Source organism: Marmota marmota, unplaced genomic scaffold (assembly GCF_001458135.2).
Source record: "Marmota marmota marmota unplaced genomic scaffold, marMar, whole genome shotgun sequence".
Classification (NCBI taxonomy): Eukaryota; Metazoa; Chordata; class Mammalia; order Rodentia; family Sciuridae; genus Marmota; species Marmota marmota.
Genome location: NW_026000185.1, coordinates 22130033 through 22152034, shown reverse-complemented (window position 1 = coordinate 22152034; position 22002 = coordinate 22130033). Strand labels below are relative to the sequence as shown.

At 38.9% G+C, this 22002-nt stretch overlaps 1 protein-coding gene across 1 annotated transcript in view; it reads left to right on the top strand.

Annotated features, from left to right (window-relative positions):
- Septin14 (septin 14) overlaps window positions 1–7727 on the top strand; it is a 36020-nt gene extending 28293 nt beyond the window's left edge. The window contains exons 8-10 of the mRNA XM_015491367.2: window positions 958–1126; window positions 2167–2299; window positions 6460–7727. Coding sequence (XP_015346853.1) covers window positions 958–1126; window positions 2167–2299; window positions 6460–6639 — 482 coding nt within the window. The 3' untranslated portion in view covers window positions 6640–7727. The remainder of the gene's footprint in view (window positions 1–957; window positions 1127–2166; window positions 2300–6459) is intronic.
- Window positions 7728–22002: the final 14275 nt, after the last annotated feature.

Here is a 22002-nt window from a genome sequence, read left to right as displayed (position 1 = left end):
CAAACAATTATAAATATTTGAGGCTATAAATATGTTCAACCTGCTTTAAACATCATCACACAATGTGTACATGTGCTGGTTGGTACATGGCATGCCATTAATATGTACAACTTTTATAGTTTTATGTATTAGTTAAAAAAACTATAAAGGAGTCATTTGAAGTTATTCATTGATTTTGGACATTGATTCATGCAGTCTTATAAATGTGTTGTATAAACGGAGTTTAATGCCAAAAGCCTGTACAATTTTAAGGGTTTTTTTTTTTTTTTAAATTAAAGAATTCATCTTAAAAACTATATACATTAGTGAATTTTATTACTGGACAATTAGCTGTGAAAAACCTTGAGGGTAGTTTGTAGAATAATAATACCATAATTAATGAAAAACTGTATAATATGTCAACATCACTTGTTATTTTACTATTCCTATTTATTTTTTTAGTTGTAGATGGACACAATACCTTTATTTATTTATTTATTTTTATGTGGTGCTGAGGACTGAACCTAGTGCCTCACATGTGGTAGGCAAGTGCTGTACCCATGAACTACAACCCCAGCCCCTATTTATTCTTATAATGAATTTAAAGCTAATTCGTTGATCTTTCTATCCACCATGCCCAAATTAGTCATTTAATTTAACCAGTTACATGGTTCAAATAATTATTTTATTTTATTTTTTTTAATATTTATTTTTTAGTTATCGGCGGACACAACATCTTTGTTTGTATGTGGTGTTGAGGATCGAACCCGGGCTGCACGCATACCAGGCGAGCGCGCTACCGCTTGAGCCACATCCCCAGCCCATGGTTCAAATAATTATAACTGTTAATAATATTAGTCACTTCTCTGTTGCTACAGTGGTTTTCATGCATGAATTTATCTAACAATGCTTTACCAATGCCAATGAGTGAGCGTGGATTGAGTGGGTGAGGTGTGGATTTGTTGTTCTCCTGGCTAGTGGAAAACGAGAACCACTGTGACTTCGTGAAGCTCCGGGACATGCTCCTCTGCACCAACATGGAGGACCTGAAGGATCAGACCCACTTCTATCACTATGAATGCTACAGATGCCGCAAGCTGCAGAAAATGGGTTTCACAGACGTGGGACCTGACAACCAGCCGGTTAGGTGAGCACAGACCCAGCAATGGCAGTTGGACACGTGACTTAGGAAACCCCTGAACACACAGAGCATGGTTATTAGAAATGAGCAGTGCTGAGCTCCTCTCATCCTGGGCTGTCCTGAGGTGAGAATGGGAGATGCAGGGGGAGAGGAAGGGGCAGCCTCCTGAAAGGGATCATTTGCATGTTGAAACACATCCAATGTGCCAATATTAAGGTGTGTATTCAAGGAAAACCTTTATTTTGCACTTGGAATTTGTATTTGAATGTTTGTATTTATGTAAAACAGATTCAGCTATTTGACAATATTGATGAAAATTGGCAAAGGATATTGAGATGAATTGAGGGAGAAAAGAGTTGAAGGCAGCAATGTGCTGACCTGTCAGTCCAGAGTGAAGAGCCCCTGGGCAGTGTTCAGCTGTGTTGGAGAGGAGTGACCCTCTTACTGCTGGGTTATCAGAGTCCCTGAGTCGTTTTGTCATCGAGTCAGTCATGGTTCCTTGAAGAGAACCCAAATTGAACCATCTTCAGCAGATGATATTTTAAATGATTTCTTGCTTTAATTGAACTATTTTCAACACAGCCTCATATCTTAGAGGTTTTCTTAAATTTTCTTGTCAAGAGATGTAAAGAACCTGATATAATGGAAAGTGGAGGGAGTAAGAAATCAGTTCTGTGTGTTTCAACACCCTGCTGTTCTTTGTGTACACCCCTGAGATGGTTTTGCACCCCCTGCCACTGAACCACATCCCCAACCTCTTCTTGTAAATTTTGTTTTGAGACAGGGTCTTGCTAAGTACCCAGCGTGGCCTCCAGCCTGCAGTCCTTCTGACTCCAGACAGCTGTGGTGGCTGGCTTGCTCTGCCCAGAACATGCACACTGTGTCAACAATTATGTCTCACTCCTGTCATCCCAGTGTATGGAAAGTTCATTTTGTGTTACTACATATGAGAGGATGATATTTCATGGGACCTGAAATGCAGATATATTGTTAACATGCTCATTTATAAGAGAATTTTAACATAAGTCATAAGCATTCCTTTTTAGTTTTCAAGAGATATATGAAGCCAAGAGACAAGAGTTTTATGATCAATGCCAGAGGGAGGAAAAGCAGTTGAAACACAGGTTCATGCAGCGAGTAAAGGAGAAAGAAACAACACTTAAAGATGCTGAAAAAGAGGCAAGTACTGCCCGGTTCCATAGCAATTGTATTCATTTTCAGGTATACTATTAAGTTGAGGATAATCTCAGGAGATTGGCTGATGTTCGGGGGAAACTTGCTATTCTTCAACAATTGGCTATCCACTATGTAGAGTCTGAATATAGCCTTTGCAAAATTACAGCCTGTAACTCTATGTTTTCTGAAGTATCTTGAGAATTTCCCATTTATATTTCCTGTGCTCCAGGTCCCAGGCGGCACCACCCTCCTAGCAGTGCTGGGCTAAGTTTACCCAGGACTCTCATGAGTTGGGTCCTCATGCCTCAGGCTTTCCCGTGGTGGAGCTGAGTGTTGGGAGCCTGCATTCTGTGTGCTGGGGGTCACTCCACTGCATGGATCCCCTGAGCACTGCTCCTGGGGGCTGTCTTGGTGGCTTCCCCTGTGAGACCGCTAGGCATTGTCCTTGTGGGGCTCTCTGCAGTTGCCATGCTCGCCTTTTGAGGTCCCTGTCTTCCTAATTGAGCTTCAAGGATTTAAAATAGATTTTTTCTTGGGTCATACTGTAGTTTTTGCATTGAGCCCATGTCTTTTTTCTTTTTTACAGTTTTTATTCTTTTTAGTTATATCTGACACCAGAGTCTATTTTGATATATTTGTACCAATGACACCATGCCACTTTGAGCCCATGTGCTGTGAGACAGCAAATGGTACTTTGAGGTTTTTGGTGACCAGTGAGTTACTGTCAAGGGCTGCAGTTTTTTTTTGTACCAGAGATTGAACCCAGGGGCATTTAACCATGGAACCCCAATCCCCAGCCCTTTTTTATATTTTATTTTGAGACAGGGTCTTGCTAAGTTGCTCAGGGCCTCACCAAGTTGCTGAGGCTGGCTTTGAGCTCACAATCCTTCTGCCTCTGCCTCCTTAGCTTCTGGGTTTACAGGCATGCACCACTGTGCCCATGGGATGCAGTTTTGAAGATAACTAATGTCAGTTCCAGGAAGAGGCATGCGTCTGTGGATTTCAGAAACTCATAGGGCTCTTCTGCTGTTATCCTCCTGCTGCTAATTGTGGTGGTCCTTCTCTCCCTCTCCCTGTCCTCTTCCTCCTCTCCCACCTCCCAGTTTTATAAATTTGGTAGAAAATGCCAAGTGAGGGCTGGGGATATGGCTCAGTTGGTAGAGGGCTTGCCTTGCATGCATAAGGCCTTGGGTTTGATCCCCAGCACTACAAAGAAAAACAAACAAACAAAAAAATGCCAAGTGATGTACAGACTAAAGTCATGATGAAATGCTTCACACTTGCCCAGAGAGCCTTGTGTATTTAGATGCCCTTGACAGTGAGTCCATCTATTTAGCTTTTTAAAAACTTTTTCAGAATAGCTATCTCTTTTTAAAAATATTTTTAGTTGTAGATGGACACAATACCTTTATTATGTTTATTTAGTTTTTTTTTTTTATTGTGGTGCTGCGGATTGAACCCAGTGCCTCACACATGCTAAACAAGTGCTGTACCACTGAGCCCCAGCCCCAGCGCAGAATATCTACCTCATTATTCAGATTTTTTTTTATATCCTGTATTTTTTTTCCTTTAGTTTGATCCTTAGACTTTAAAAAACAATTCATAGATGATTTAAACAATCAACTTTAAAATTTTCTTCTTTATTTACATTTTTATCTGTTCTTTTAGTTGTTATACATGACAATAGAATCCATTTTGACATAATTACAAAAGCATGAAATATATCTTGAAACATACTTTATATATAGAGATATGAAAAATTGTGCTCTATATGTGTAATAAGGATTGTAATGCATTCCACTGTTGTCGTGTATTTAAAAAAAATAAAATCAATAAAAAAGAAATATATCTTGATCTAAATCAGTCCCCAGTACCTCTCCTTCCCCTCCCCCCATCCCTTGCTCCTTTCCTCTATTGATCTTTCTGCCATTAGCCACATCAATGTTTATAGCAGCACAATTCACAATAGCTAGGCTATTGAGCCAACCCAGAGGCCCTTCAATAGGTGAATGGATAAACAAAATGTGGTATATATACACAATGGAATGTTACTCAGTCTTAAAGAAGAATGACTTTATGGCATTTTCTGGTAAATGGATGGAACTGGAGACTATCAAGCTAAGTGAAATAAACCAGTCCCTCCAAACCAAAGGTTGAATGTTTTCTCTGATATGTGGAAGCTAAACAATTAAAAATTTTTTTTGTCTAAAATTTTCTCAACTTGGATATATCTGGATTTAATTGTTTTGGAGTTTGAACTTTGGAGTCATCTTATCACCTTATTTTCTCATGTTGTCTGTGTTTTGATGTTGACATTTGCTTTTATGTTGGGATGGATATCTTTAATATTGTTAGATGATGGTCTTTTTCGTGAATTTCTTTCTCCTCATAAATGTGCCCTGCCACTGGAGGTTTATCTTAACCTCAGCACATCCACTCAGCTTGTTCAAAGTGCTGTGTGCAATTCTCAGCTCTGCTTTGGGAGAATAACCATCAGCAATAGCTATAGCTTCAAAGCAGAGTATATGTCAATGTACAGTAAAAGCTTATTTAAAAAAATTTAAAGTGTATTTAAAATTATCTCTACCACTCTGTTAATTAAAGAGAAGAAAAGTGGAATGATTATATAGAATGTGCTAAAAATTAGATAACAGAGAAAGTAAAATTAGGGTTAAACTCTATAAAAAATAGAGGAGGAAGTGGGATATAAAAAAATCAAGAAAAGAATGAAAGAAAGAAGAGAAGGGGAAGGTATGCAAATGAGAGAAGGAAAGAGAAAAACCTAATGACTGAATTTAAAAATGCTTAAGATTACACAGAATTAGGAAATCAAAGGGGACATAGGAAGCCAAGCAGGGGGACTCAGAAGAACACAGGTGGGACAGAAACCTGTGGGGAGGCTGCACATACTTTCTGCTGAGGCCCATAGGGCGCTTCCTCAGGCACTTCAGCTGTGAGGCCATGGTCGGTCCAGGTCCCTACCGCCTTGGGCCAGAGGCAGCATCTCAGCATCACACTGAGGGGGTCTGTTTGTTCTCCCACATTGGGATCAGCTTAGCCACTGTGGTGTGTCCATCCAGGTGCTACCCTGTCCTCCTCCTTACCCAGCTTATGCACAGGGGGTTCTGGGCCTTGCTCTGTGGGCCTCAGGAATGGTGGCCACTGGGGGGCTGTGCTGTCCTCAGTCCTGTTGCTGCCTCCCCTTCTGGTTCAGGCAGAAGTCTCTGTGCACTGGAGCTTTCTGGTATGTGTGGAATCATGGCAGGACAGGGTTGGCTGCAATGCTCTGACCATCCTCCTCTGCTGCCTTGGGAGGTGGTTCTGGACATTTTCTGGTTGGCCTGGGTCCATGTGGCCCTGGCTTTCCTGGGGGACTGGCTCTGGCTCTTCGCAGCAGCCCACACCCTCTCCTGCTTGTGGGGGGCACTTCACGTGCAACGTGGAGGTTTTGGTGCGCACACAGGCGAACCTGGGCAGTGGATGGAGCCCCACTCTCCTTCCTCTGCCAGCAATGAGTTTTGCTAGCTTTAGGATTACAGGATTTGTTGTTTTTTTTGTGTACTGGGGATTGAACTCAGGGCCCTCGACCACTGAGCCACATCCCCAGCCCTATTTTGTATTTTATTTAGAGCAGGGTCTACTGAGTTGCTTAGCGCCTCACTGTTGCTGAGGCTGGTTTTGAACTTGTGATCCTCCTGCCTTAACCTCCCAAGCCTTTGGGATTTCAGGTGTGTGCCTCTGCACCTGGTAGTCTACAAGGATTTTGTGCAGACTGTGAGCCTAGATTTAGCAATTTCACTCAAAGAGACCCTGTGGAATAAAAGAGTTAGAACATATACTTTCTTAGGAAAAAGGAAAATGTTTAAAAATTTTTGTTCATAGAATTTTTTTTTTAATGGTGCTGGGGATGGAACCCAGGGCCTGTGCATGGGCTGGAAGGGGTAAGTACTCTACTGACTGAGCTACACCCCCAGCCCCATAGCATCACTTGGTTTAGTGAAAGCATATTCAGTTTTAAAATCAACAAAAGAATTACACATATGAAAACTCATGAAAATATAATGAATCTTTAAATATTGTTTGATGTTCAGGAAAAGACAATCTGTTCTTCAGCTGTTCTGTAACACTTGGATTTGGGTCATGACTGCCCATTTGTCTTACAGCTGCAGGACAAGTTTGAGCACCTTAAAAGATTTCAGCAAGAGGAGATAATAAAGCTTGAAGGAGAGAGAAGAAAACTGGAAGAAGAAATCATCGACTTCTGTAAAACAAAGGCTGCCTCTGAAAATGTGCAGGCTCAGCTGTGCGCCAACATGAGGAAGGACAAAGAGCGTAAGAAGTAGTCTTTTTACCTTCCAGCTGTGCAGGCTTCTGTCACTCTCTGTCCCCTCTGCTGAATCATGGCAGTGAGCTCTGGTTCCGGCTCTGGCCTTGAGAACTCACTGGTTGTCTCTCTGTGTGCTTCTTCCACTTGAACGTGGAGTCCTTGTTAGGTGCTGTGTCATAGATGAGCAGTGTCGCTCAGAATCAGTTCACAAGTGAAAAAAGAAGTAGGCAGCACAGTACAAATAGAGTGGGTTTGGGGAGGAGGTTCTTTTACCATAGCCATGGCTGTGGCTCCAGTAGTGACTTAAGATTCATATCTCAGTAGAAACTGTGGGCTTCGTTTGAAATGGTAGGCATAAAATGTTATAAAGAGGTCACAATGAAACCCATTTCCTTATCAATTCTACTGATAACAAGTCCTTGCTAATTTTCATTACAATATGATATTGACTTTTGGTTGGAATCCTTGTGCTTTCATGTCAGAGCTCTGTAAAACTGATATTAGGATAAAAGGTTCAAAATCTAGAGACAGTACAATGGGCAGCCGTGAGTGCCATTTAGGTAATGATGTTATATATGCCTGGAAGATTTTCAGTAAGTTGAGTCTAAAGTGTTCAAAATTATGGAAAGTAAGATTTTTTTTTCTTTGGTGAAAACTTTCTTCTGGCCTTATGTGCTGTAGTTTCTGAATTTAAAATGTTTCCATCAGTTTATGTGAGTGTGGCTGACTTCCACCATGGCTCAGTCTATTAAAATACAACTTTCGAGGGTCTTTCCCTCTGTTCCCTCCAGCTACATCTTGTTTAGCACACAGAGCCTTTCCAGAGTAATGTTTGCTTTTGTTGAAATTTTATTGCTGCATTCATTTTAATTATAGCATTTTTAGGATATCAGAATATTGTAGTACAGTCTCAAAATACTTCCAAAAACATGATCTTTGATTAAACCGTCACTGCATAGTGTTGTTCTGTGAAGAACAGAGGATAGGAAGGCAGGTCTCTGTCAGCTTCACATATGCATGTTGTTAATCGTTTTACAATGGGGGAGGAAGGGTCTTCTATATGGTTTTCTAGCGCAATCTCTGCAAGGACAGGATCTTTGTTTTGCTCACTTAGGTTTTCATTCCTGGGCTTAGACGATTCCTGACCCACAGTGGATATTAGTAGTTGAATAAATGAATGCTGCAAGAATACATCAGCTACATTATACGCACAAACTAATTTGGTACGTGAATTTCAGAAGACAATGTAACTTGTTAATGCTTTTCAACATGCTTGTGTGTTGTATTGCTGAAAGACTTGTATTCTCTTTCTTTCATCTTAATCAAATGTTATTAAAATTAGACTCACCAATGTTATGCCATAGCCAAAAACAATAAAATTAACCTTGTAAAAATTATTGCTCCTCTATAGTTAAGAATGGACTTTTAAGGTAATAATGGAAGAATCCAGTTTTATTATAGCAAAAAGTATTCACCCTAAAATAAACCGTAATTTTTTTCATTGGTTTTCTCAAAGTATAAACCACCAAATCATAGTTTATTTTTGCTCTTTCCACAATTAAAAAAATAGAGTTAGTTTCCTATATAACTTTTTACTTTATATGAACAAAACCATGACTTTGCTTGGCTTTATTTAAAATAGTTTCCAAATTTATGTAGCCCAGAAAGATTTAATGTGAGAATTCTTTATTTTTTCATTAACGTCCTCACATATTGCCTTATTGTGGGCTGAGTTTTTTTTTTTTTTTTTTTTTTTTTTGTAGTGATGTTTTGTTTCCATTAGTATTTCCTTGTATGTCTACTCTTTATTTTCTTTTTGGCTGCTGTTGGTATTGCAGGTGACATCATGAAATTATAACAGTCAAATCTGAACTGATGTCAACCTCAGTCATGTACCCAAACTACCTCTTTAAAGTCATTGATACAACACATTATCTCTCTGTTCTTTGGTACCTGGTAAGACACACACCAATGCTTCTCATGTATTGGTTTTATGAATTGGGTAGAAAATGCAAAGTGATGTGCAGACCAAAATTATAATAAAATGTGTCTCACTTGCCCAGAGAGCTTTGTGTATTTAGGTGTCCTTGAGAATGAGTCCATCTATTTAACTTTTTCTTTTTTTTGTACTGAGGATTGAACCCAGAGGTGCTTAACATCTGAACCACATCTCCAACCCCTTTTATTCTTATTTTGAGAGAGGGCCTCACTAAATTCCTGAGGATGGCCTTGAACTTGTGATCCTCCTGCCTCAGCCTCCTGAACCACTGGGATTACAGGCATGTACCACTGCACCTGGATCTATTGAACTTTTTAATAAACAAGTTTTAGCTGGTACATGAAAACACAAGTTGTATGCACTGCTGCAGTAAAATGATGGTTCAACACATTGACCTTGTGTGGTGTTTACAGGGTAAAAATGTAGATCGCCTCACATATTTAGCACTTCCTTGTGCTGAAGACCTTCCCAGCCCTTTCCTCCAACTCTCTGAGACGCACAGGCCATCGTTGTTGGCTAGGTCCTTGCTGTGCAAAGTGCATCAGACTCCCTACTTTTGTCTAACTGCACTCTAGTGCTCAGTGAGCAGCCTTTCCCCATTCCCCACTTCTGGAAACCACTTTTCTCTCAACTTCTGTGAGACCAGCTGTTTCAGGTCCCATGTGTCAGTGGCATGTGGCTCCTGCCCCTCTGTGCCCGCTTATCCCACGTAATGCAGTCATCTCCAGGTCCAGCCATGTCACGATTTTCATGGCTCCAGAGCACTCCATTATGTCGACCAGTCTCATTTTCTGTGTTCACTCCCTGGCCGGTGGGCACTTCCTAGCTGCTGGGCTGGGGCTGCAGTAAGCAGGAGAGCAGGTGTCTTACTGACTTACTGATTCCTTTGGGGATGTGCCCAGTAGTGAGATGGCTGGATAATGTGGCAGCTCCATTTTTACTTATTTTAAAAAACCATAGTGGCTATACTAATTTACATTCCCACCAACAGTGTACAAAGGTTCCATTATCTCCTTGTCTCCAGTAGCATTTCTAATTTTTAGTCTTTTTGGGTAAGAGCCTGTTTTTTTAACTGTGATAATTCACTGTGGTTTTGAATTTCCCCATTGATTAGTGATTTTGAACATTTTGTTTTTCATGTACCTGTGGCTATTTGCACTTCCTATTTTGAGAAATGTCAATTCAGATCATTGCCAATTTCTAAATATTTATTTTTTTCTTTTGTATTTATTAGTGCATTATGGTCAAACATAACATTGGGGTTAATTTTGGCATAATCGTACAAGCATGAAATATAATCTCCAATTCAGTCCTGAGTACTTACCCTCTCTCTCTCCTCTCTTCCTTCCCCCTGTTCCTCTTCCTGTACTGTATTGGGCTTCTTCCTATTTACATATTTTTTTTAAAAATTGGTGCCTTATACGTAAACACAGAGGTGAAATTTACTGTGGAATATACACCCATGTACACAGCGAGTTCTGTTTGATTTCTCTCCACTGTTCCTCCCCTTCCTCCTCCCTCGTTCCTCCAGCTTTGTCCCTTTTCTATGCTCACCTGATCTCTCTTTTATTGCCATGGAATGCCCACCATCTTCCCCCCCTTACCTCATTCTAGCTTCTGCATATGAGAGAAAATATTTGATCCTTGGCTTTCTGAGTCTGGCTCACTTAACCTCAGCATCATGTTCTCCAGTTCCATCCTTTTAGTAGAAAATTCTTCTTAATGGCTGAGTAGAACTCCATTGTGTATATATGCCACATTTTTTTTTATCCATTCGTCTGTTGCTGGGCCTCTAGACCGGTTCCATAACTTGGATACCATGAATTGTGCTGTTATAAACATTGTGGTAGCTGTATCACCATAAAGCATGCTGATTTTAGTTCTTTGGAATAAATGCCAAGGAGTGGGATAGTTGGGCCATAGGATGGTTCTATTCTTAATCTTTTGAGGGATTTCCATACTGCTTTCCAGAATGGTGGTACTAATTTGCAGTCTTTCCCCCGCATCCTCACCAGAATTTACTATTATTTGTATTCTTGATGATTGCCATTTTGACGGGAGTGAGATGAAATCTCAATGCAGTTTTGATTTGCGTTTCCCTGATTGCTAGAGATGCTGAACATGTTTTCATGTATTTGTTGGCAATTTGTATTTCTTCTTTTTAAAAAAATTTATATTTATTATTATTTATTTGTTTATGTGGTGCTGAGAATCAAACCCAGTGCCTCACATATGCTAGGCAAATGCTCTATCATTGAGCTACAACCCCAATCCTTTGTATTTCTTCTTTTGAGAAGTGTCTGCTGAGTTCATTTGCCCATTTATTAATTGGGTTATTTGTTTTTTTTATTGTTAAGTTTTTTGGGTTCTTTGTATATTATAGATATTAATCCTCTATTATAAGAGTAGCTAGCAAAGATTTTTTTTGTCCCATTTTATAGGTTCTCTCTTCACCTTCTGGATTCCTTTCCTGTATAAAAGCTTCTTACTTTGATGCCATCCCATTATTAACTATGGCATTATTTCCTGAGTTTTAGGTGTCATTGAGAAAGTTATTGTTTGTGCCTGTATATTGGAGTGTTGTTTTTATCCATTTATTATTGGGCTGTTTTACTTTTGGTGTTGAACTTTTTGAGTTCTTTATATGTTCTGTATATTGATTCCCTGGCAGTGGAGCAGGTGGTAAGATCTCCCATTCTGCAGGTATCTCTTCATGTCTTGTATTCTTTGCTGTGTAGAATCTATTAAATTTGATGCTGTTCCACTTATTGATTCTTGATTTTATGTCTTGAGCTTTAGGGGCTTAAGGAAGTTGGTGCTTGTGCTGACAAGTTGAAGTGTTGAGCCTACATTTTCTTCTAGCTGTTGCAGCGTTTCTAGTCTAATTCCTAGCTCTTTGATCCACTTTGAGTTGACTTTTGTGCAGGGTAAGAGGTAGGGATCTAGTTTCATTCTTCTACATATGGATAATGAATTTTCCCAGTGCCATTTGTTTAAAGGGATGCCTTTTCTCCAGTGTTTGTTTTTGGCATCTTTGTCAGGAATCAGATGACTATTTTGGTCTGTGCCTTCTGTTCTACACCATTTGCTTATCTGTCTGTTTTTTTATGCCAGTACCATGCAGTTTTTGTTACTATGGCTCTGTAGTGTAATTGGAAGTCAGGTATTGTGATACTTCCACCATTGCTTTTTCAGCTTAGAATTGCTTTGGCTATTCTGGGTCTTCTATTCTTCCAAATGAATTTTAGGACTTTCTCTGCCTCACAGCCCTGTGAAGAATGTCATTGGTATTTTGATGGGGATTGTGTTCAATCTGTATATTCCTTTAAGTAGGATGGCCATCTTAACGATATGAATTCTGCCTATCCATGAAGATGGGAGGTCTTTACATCTTGTGTCTTCTTCAATTTCTTTTTTCAATGTTCTATCTATAGATTTCATGTAGAGGTCATTCACCTCCTGGGATAGATTTATTCCTAGGTATTTTATTTTATTTTTGAGGCTACTGTGAATGTTATTGTTTTCCTGATTTCTGATTTCTTTCTCTGTATATTTATTACTGGTATATAGAAAAGCTTTTTTTTTTAAAAAAATAACTTTATTTATTTATTTTTATGTGGTGCTGAGGATGTGCTAGGTGAACGCTCTACCACTGAGCCGCAACCCCAGCCCAGCTTTGGGTTTTTATATGTTGATTTTTGTAACCTGCTACTTTGCTGAATTTATTATCTCCAGTACTCTTCTGGTAGAATTTTTGGATCTTCTAAGTATAGGATAGTATCATCTGAAGAGTGATAATTTGACTTCTTATTTTCCTATTTTTATCACTTTTGTTTCTTTCTCCTACCTAATTGCTCTGGCTAGAATTTTCAGCACCACATGAAATAGAAATGGTGAGAGAGAACATTCTTGTCTTGTCCCAGATTTTAAAGGAAATGCTTTTGGTTCCCCCCCCCCCCACTTACTATGAGGTTAGCTTTCAGTTTTTCATATATAGCCATTATGATGTTGTAGTAAGTTACTTCTGTTCCTTGTTCTTCCATTTTTTATTACGTAAAGGTGTTAAATTTTTCCAGACTTTCTCTGCCTCTATTGAAATGTCTGTTCAATTTTTGTCCTTGATTCTATTTATATGGTTGTTTATATTTATTGATTTGATTACGTTAAACTATCCAAGTTTGTCCTGATGTACAATCTTCTAATATGTTGTTGAATATGATTTATAATGTTTTAGTAAGGATTTTTGCATCTATGTTCATCAGAGATATTGGTCTGTAGTTTTCTTTCTTTGATATGTGCACATATGATTTTGGTATGAAGATGATACTGGCTTTCTAGGGTGAATTTGGAAGTGCTCCATCCTTTCCTATTTCATGGAACAAGTTGAGGAGCTTTAGCATTAGATCTTCTTTATTTATTACTATTATTCTTTACTCTGCAGCATGATTTTTCTTTATTATGTTTTTCAGCTGTAGCTCTTCCATTCAGAAACGGGAGACCATGTTTTCATTAAGTCTGTTTTTCCAAATAACCCAGTCGATAAATGGGCAAAGGAACTGAGCAGACTCTTCTCAAGGGAAGAAATATGAATGATCAACAAATCTATGAAAAAATGTTCACCATCTCTAGCAATTAGAGAAATGCAAATTAAAACTACATTGAGATTCCATCTCACTCCAGTCAGAATGGCAATTATCAAGAAACAATAAGTGTTGGCAAGGATTTTGGTAAAAGGTTCATTTGTACATTGCTGGTGGGACTGCAAATTGGTGCAACCACTCTGGAAAGTAGTATGGAGATTCCTCAGAAAACTAGTATTGGAACCACCATTTGACCCAGCTATCTCACTCCTCAGCATATATCCAAAAGTTTTAAAATCAGCATATTCTAGTGATGTGGCCACATCAATGTTTATAGTAGTTTAGTTATAGTAGTTTAGCTAAGCTATGGAGCCAACCTAGGTGCCCTTCAACAGATGAATGGATAAAGAAAATCAGTATATATGTGTATGTGTATGTCTATATATATATATATACACATACACACACACACAATGGAATGGAATATTACTCATCCATAAAGAAGAATGACTTAAGACATTTTCCAGTAAATGGACAAAAACTATCATGCTAAGTGAAATAAGTCAGTTCAAAGAAACCAAAGGTCCAATGATTTTGCTGATATATGGAAGCTAACCTAGAGTAAAGAGGGATGGAGAATAGATATTCAGTAGCTTAGACAAAGGGGAATGAAGGGAAGGGATGGGGGATGGGTAAAGGAAAGACAGTGGAATGAATCTGAAATAATTTTTCTATGTACCTATAAGAATATATGAATCTCACCATCATGTACATCTGCAAAAATGGGGTTTGAATTAGAATAAGATATCCATGCTTATATAATTATATCAGAATGGATTCTGTGTTATGTATAACTAAAAAGAACCAATAAAAATGTTTGTTTTCCCCAGCTTAGGAGTAGGTTGAAAACGTCTTAATTTGTATAAGTTGTTATGAATTTAAATCTTAATTTATCTATTTTAAGTGTTAATAAAGCATTCAAATTGTAGATTGTATATGACTTCTAAAAATAAAATGCACTTTTATCTGCATAAATATTATCAAAGCAATCTTTTTCTATTTGGGAAATTTCTATTTTTTTCTATTGAAAAAATCTATTAATATTTCCAATGTTGAGATAGTTGGGTGCCACTTAGTGTTCAATTTCAATAACTACTAACTTTAAAAATTCAAAATTGCTCTTGAGGTTCTAAAAACTACATTTTGGAAATGCCCCCCGCCCAGAGTTTATGATGTCAAAATAAGACTGGGAAAAGAAATCATGTGGGATCAAAGTCAGTGTAAAAGTAACCACATGCTACTTCAATGTGAAGAACAGCCCTATTGCTTTTGACTTCACATGCAGATTTTTGCCTCCTTCAAACTGCATCAAAAATTTTAGGCAACATTTAGGTAACTGGAATATACAGAAAGACTCTGCATAGTCAGAAGTGGGCTTAATTAACCACAGCCCACACTGAGTAGAAGGAGGCAGTTCATTCAGAATATCCATGTCTTTACTGCAGGTGGTCAAAGTAGGAAAGACATAATGTGTGTGTGTGTGTGTGTATGTGTGTGTATGTGTGTGTGTTTAAATAGATGTGCTCTTCTATCTAGAAGCTCCATTACATCAATAGCACAAAGTGGGCTTAATGGTTACTTCAGACAATTCAGCAGTGTCAGTGTTTAAGGAAACAAGTACTTTAGAAACAAGCCAGCAGGCAGGTAGTGCACACACTGGGATCCTGCACCAAGGGGAGATCATGTCCCAGGTGGGACAGTGGGAGATGGTGGAGGACTTACTTCATTGACCTATTCAAAACAGTGTGCAAATTAAAACTTGCAAATCATTTCTGGAATTGGCTATAGTTAACTGAAACCTCAGATATTGAAACCATGGGTAAGGGGGACTACCAAAGTCAAGTGTTTGAAAAACAAAAAGGGAATCTCAAAAGCAGGAATAGAAAAGAATTCATCACACACCAGACAGCCTCCAAAATTTGTGATTTCTGTTCAGAATTCATGAAAGCTCCATCTTTTCAGGAAGTGAGATGACATTTAAATTGCTTAAAGGAAAAAAAACCCTACCAACTCAAAATTTTATACTGAAAAGTCAAGGCTCGTCGTCGGAGATTAAAATGCACACACACAGATAGCAGTGACAAAGATGAAGCACTTTATTGCAAGATGCTGCCAGCTTATATAGGGAAATGAAAGTCAGTTATCCTAAAACAGGAACCCCCTGGGACCAATCATAGTAATGGTCAGGTCATCATCTGTGTGCATGAGATTCATGGGGGTCACAAGCTGTTCACAAGCCCAGATGGGTGAATCAACTGAAAAAAATTTTAAAACAACCTGTTATCTGCCCATTGGCAATTTGCCCGCTGCCATGTTACATTCATGGACCCATTATTAGAAAAACCCAAGGAATCCTCAGGGAAACTCCCAACATATACCTGACAAAACTGTCCTTTAAAAGTGAAGGAGAAATTTGTACACTCTAGCCCCACACATGTGCCCCAGCTGTGTATAAGAGATTTGCTTTAGATCCATAAACACTAATAAGTTGAGAAAGGAAAATACTACATAAAAATAGCATCCAAAAGACACATGGAATGGCCAAGAAAATATCAGATAAAAACCATTTCATGATGAAAAGGGCACCAAATGTCAAGACCATGGCCAATCTGCCAAGATGATGTAAAAACTACAAGTACCAAAGTAAATAAACAAACAAATAAAATTCTGAAGATACTTATAATAGGTTAAAAGACTAAGTTGGTAGTCAAAGACACAATAAGACATTTAGATAAGAAGTGAAATTCTGTTAGCTCATAATATGGCTTTTTAGGCAATGTGCACACAATTTTAAGCAAGCTACGAAAGAACTATTAGCTAAATCAATACAGCATGGTTGAAGGATACAAAACCAACATACAAAATCAGTCCATTTCCTGGACATTAGCCATGAACATTCGGAAGTGAGTTAGGGAGACCACTCTATGCATGGCAATATCAAAAATAAATACTTAGTAATAAGCAAGTATGAGCCTACCACACTGAAAATCCTCACCAGAAGAAAACATGCCTGTAATCCCAGCAGTTTGAGAGGCTAAGGTAGGAGGATGGAGAGTTCAAAGCCAGCCTCAGCAAAAAGTGAGGTGCTAAGCAACTCAGTGAGACCCTGTCTCTAAATAAAATACAAAATAGGGCTGGGGATGTAGCTCAGTGATTGAATGCCCCTGAGTTCAATCTCTCATAACCCCCCCCCCCCACCAAAAAAAATCTTGTCCATATTCATGGACAAAATGATTTAATGTGGTTAAGTGAAAACCCCCAAGCTGACCTATGCATCAATGCAAACCTTACCAAAATCCCCACCATTAGTCTTTGCAAAATATTCAGTGATTCTAAAATTCATATGGAAGTTAAGGACCCTGAGCAGCCAATACAATCTTTAAAATGAGCAGAAATAGGAGACTCATATTTCACAATTCCAAACCAGCACAAAGTTTCACTTATCAGTGAAGCTGGACCTCTCCCGCCCTAGGTGAAACCAACTCATAAGAGACAAACACCCTGACACAAGACCTAATCTCTGGAAACCTACAAATAAAAAGAGAAAATGCCCTGAGACTTGGTGGAGCTTGGGGTCTCCTTAACATGTCTCCATAAGCACAGGAAACAAGAAGCGGACCGACAGGCTGACCTCAAACCCTGAGGCTGTCACACAGCAAGAAAACAACCCAGAGTGAAGACAATCTCGCCAGCAACTGATTTGATATGGTGAGTAACCACATGAATAACTCAGAAAAGCAACCTAGGTAAAAGGTGGGCATGCTGAGCAGAGACTTCTCAGAATAAACACAAATGGCCAATGAGTATATAAAAAAATGCTCAGTAAATTAGTTTTCAAGGAAATGCAGATCAAAACTATAATGAGATATCATATTAGCCTAGTTAGAGTGCCAATTTTCTAAAAAACAAAAAATAACAAATGATGTTGTTAATGTGAGGAAAAAGTAACTCATACACTGTTGGTGGACATTTGAATTCTTGCATCTACTATAGAACCGGTGTGGGAGGTCCTCATAAAACCAAAACTAGCTGGGCAGGGCTGCCCATAGCTGTAATCCCAGCCACTGCTGAGGCAGGAGAATTGTGAGTCCAAGGCCAGTGTGGGCAAGTTAGCCAGGCCCTGTCTCAAACAAACAAACACCAAACACCAACCCCAAAACAAAAACTGGACTGGAAGGCCAGGCTTGCTTAGCAGGTGCAAGGCCTTTGGTTTAATCCTCAGTACCTCAGATATAGTAAAAATAGAGCTACCTTATGATCTCACAAGTGCTAAGACATGGAATCAACTTGGGTGCCAATGACATGTGACAGGATAAATACAGATAGATAAAAATGCATATATAATTAAATCCTGTCACTGGCAGCGAGTTGGATGAAATTAGGGGACAGTACGTTAAACTGGAATAATTTATAACTAGGACAGTGCATGTTCTCTTATGGGCGGATGCTGAGGCAGCAACCTGCATGTGGGAGGGTAAAGACTGAAGGCTGCAGAGTGGGTAGAGGGATGAAGGGGATGGATTCAATGCACACCACTGGCATGTGCAGGTGTGTGTTAAAATATCACTGGAACCACAATAATATGCACAGTTCATACACATTGATGAAAACTAATATTCTTTAAAAAGTTATGACAATCAGGACATTGTGGTACTGACAGAAGGACAGACATACACATCCCTGGAACAGGGAGGTCAGGGTGGTGATGCCAGGGCAACAGTAATGTGGGAGGCCAATCCCAGAAGCTTAGCAGGACCTTGTAAAAAGCACAGACTGAGAATGGCTGGGGACATATCTTAGCAGCAGAGTACCTCTGGGTACAACTCTTGGTGCCACAAAAATAAATAAGTGGAATAGAATTTAGAATCCTGAAATGAATGTTTATATTTACAGTCAATTGTTTTTCATAGAGGGTGCCAGGGAGATGGAGGAGATGTTTTCCAATGATCTGGAAAAACTGGTTATCCTTATATAAAATGGAGCAAAACCTAACATCATATGCAAAAATTAACTTAACACAGATGAAGGAACTAAATGGGAGAGCTGAAACCATAAAAATATTAGCAAAACATAGTACAAGTCTCATGACCTTGGCTACAAACAGCTTCTTAAAAATGACACTTCTTATGCATGCAACAGAAATTGTAATTTATTTAACTTAAATGGTTTTCTGCATTAAAGTACACAATTGAGAAAGTGAATGGTAGAAAACAAGTACAAATTATATGTGGATAAAGGCCTTGTATAAGAATGTATTAAAAAAAAAACTTTTACAACTCAAAAAGAGTTAAAAATAAAGCACCCTGATTTTAAAGAGCAAATGACTTAAACAGGCATTTTTCCAAAGAAAATAAACAAATACTCAATGAGCAAAAGAAAATATGCTCAGTTTGATCTTGAAAAGAAAACATCCTATCCCTTGAAGCAACACGGTGGACCTAGAGGTGGAGTAACCCGTACCAGACCCGCGGGTGCAAAGCCCCTAGAGCCCATGCAAGCCAGCCGTCCCTGGCACCCAGGACCCGCCCGGAAGGGGACTTGAAAATGCGCCCTCGGCCCCTGACGCCAGGCCGATCACAGCCATTAGTAAGTGCCCGTCTCCCCAGGTCGCCAGAACAGAGGGTTCTTAAGGTCCTCACCATGACAATAAAAAGATGTGAGGTCAAAGTCACGCTCTTACCATGTTGATCACAGGATGCAAACGCCTACTGAGACTTCGCTGCGCCCCCTGAATAATCACGATTTTTATGTGTAAATTTCAAATAGAATTTTAAAACGTAGGAATTCCCAGTCACCCCCAAGTACAGTTTATACTTGCATTAGAAAAATTCCAAGCCGCTCTTGAGAACTGAATAAATCCCCCTGCCACGAGGTGGAGGTGGGCAGCAGACAGGTGAGGGCTGAGCAATGGGGGACTTGAAGGTGGGAACCCGACGGCCACGCTCACAACCCTCCATGGCACTGGGAGGAGGGTCAGCCTCTGCAGCGCGGCCAGCCGAGTCCTCCTGCCTTCTGGTTCTGCTCCCTTACCCTGGTACACGCGGGTCCCACAGGACCACCTTCCTCCTGGCTAGCAGTGTTCAACACCAAGTACCGTCCTGTGTGTTCCTTTCATACCAACACCAAAATTTACCTATAAATTGAAGCCTACTCAACTGTCATCAGAGTAAAGTGGCTTGTGAATGCATTACACGTTGGTATTACATGACAGCCTGAAAGAAATACTCTATTTGAATTGACAGTGTTTTCCTGTTGCGAAGGGAGTAATGGAACCACCAAGGAGACAGGTTAATGTGCTCACTGCAGAGCTACTTCTGTAAGCTGATTTCTTGGTGCCACTGAATGTCATAAAAAGCACTCCTAAAATCTCTGAACAGGTCATGTGAGCCATCTTTTGCAAACTTTGAACAAGTCCTAAGTAAGGAGTTGCATGAGCAACAAGCAAGTAGAAAGGTCAGACTTGGCACAGATTTTAAACAAGGAACCCTGATCTTTTGGAGAAATTAGGTCAGTGTATCTAAAACAGATTTTTTTAGTTGTAGATGGACACACTACCTTTATTATTTATTAGTTAATCTTTATGTGGTGCTGGGAATTGAATCCACGGGCCTCACATGTGCTAGTAGGTAAGTGCTGTACCACCGAGATACATGGCCAGCTCCTAAAACAGATTTTTTTTTTTGAGAGAGAGAGAGAGAGAGAGAGAGAGAAGAAGAAGAAGAAGAAGAAGAGGAGGAGGAGGAGGAGGAGGAGGAGGAGGAGGAGGAGAAGAGAGAANTCAATGACACCTAAAACTCAGGAAATAATGCCATAGTTAATAATGGGATGGCATCAAAGTAAGAAGCTTTTATACAGGAAAGGAATCCAGAAGGTGAAGAGAGAATTTTTTTAATATTTATTTTTTAGTTTTTGGTGGACACAACATCTTTATTTTATTTTTATGTGGTGCTGAGGATCGAACCCAGCATGCCAGGCAAGCGCACTACCGCTTGAGCCACATCCCCAGCCCACAAGAATTTTTTCTTAGTTGGTTTTCAGTTAGTAGGAAATTATGGATAATTTTGAAATTATCTTTCAGTTCAATAATTCTCTTTTCTTGTAAAGACAGGTATAAGCAAACACGTATCACACACACACATACACACACACATACACACACACCCAAATCACATATTACTGCCTCTAATGTTCTCCCACTCCTAAAATGTATCATTAGACGGTGATATTTGTACAGTCCCATCATTTTAAAGTTAGAACCAACATCTGAGGGTGTTTTTCCCCCCAAAAGGATCGAACCCAGGGCCTTGCAGATGCTAGGCAAACACTCCACTGCTAGGCTACATCCCCAGTGCCAAAGGGTAACATTTTTTAAAAAAATATTTACTTATTTTTAGTTGGACACAATACCTTTACTTCGCTCATTTATTTCTATGTGGTGCTGAGGATTGAACCCAGGGTCTCACACATGAGAGGCGAGCACTCTGCCGCTGAGCCACAACCCCAGCCCCCAAAGGGTAACATTTTAAAGTAGTAATTCAAGATACAGATTATTTTTTTTCTGGATAACATAGACATCACAAAAACAAGTAGAAAACACAAGAACATAAAGTAATTATCACTGGAAATATTGCACAACTTCAGCTCCAAATTTGCTTTATATAATTGGATGGATATAAATTAATGAACAGAAATTTAAGCAAGATACATTAACAATTTAACAGAACCTGATAATCTAATTTCTTCCAATGTTTCTCAAATTCATTTGAGTGTTTCCATCATGGTGCTCATAAGAAAATCAAACAACATATGGCTACTACAGTTGAATGTCAAATTAAGTACTTATGACATACTAAATTCTTCTATAATACAATTATGAAGAATTTTTAAGGAACTTATATTTTATATGCAGAAAAGTGTTAGAGTCAAATATTCAACTCAACAAAAATAAGAAACATTTTTGATTCCTTTGTTGGTGTAGACTGATTCTCCTTTTGCTAATGAATGTTTTTTAGCTGTAATATCACTGAGCTGAACAAATAAATCACCTTGAGTACATAAGAAAAAATAAACACATGCTAAATTGATAAACATTACTACTACATCTTTACTAGGCCATCTCTACCTCTAACACTTCAGAAGCTTAGAGATTTAGGGTATTCTTACATTAACCACAAGAAAAATTAAAGGAGAAATTTCTTTTTTGAGATCACAACTATGAAGTCATGTGGTTATAAAATTCTGATTTGTGTGCAAAACATGAATCACATTTACTTTTAGTCTCCCTACTTATTCTTGTCAATCACCTGGCAGGACTTAACAGATACCTTTCAAAGAAACAGAGACTGATATGTTTATATAACTTCAATAATCTCATCCCTACAATAATGAGAGATGCAGTATCCTTTTGCTATGGTTCAAGACAACAGGGAAGGAGATCACAAGAAAGAGAAATCAAAATTATTACAACTGAGAAACTACTTCTCATTAAGTTTTACCATGGTGCCACCTTCATTTTTACATAAGCATGGTGGCATAATTTAAGTCAATAAATCAGAAATCTTAATATTTAAAATTTACCTTGACTTTCATTTATCACCATATTAACCATAAGAATTAGATAAAACACATAGGATAGGGTAATATTAAACCCACTTTACTAAGTTGATTTATTGATACATCAACCCATTTTTATATAGAAAAGGGATAGTGCATCTCAGTTTGCTTACAGGCTGGGAGATCA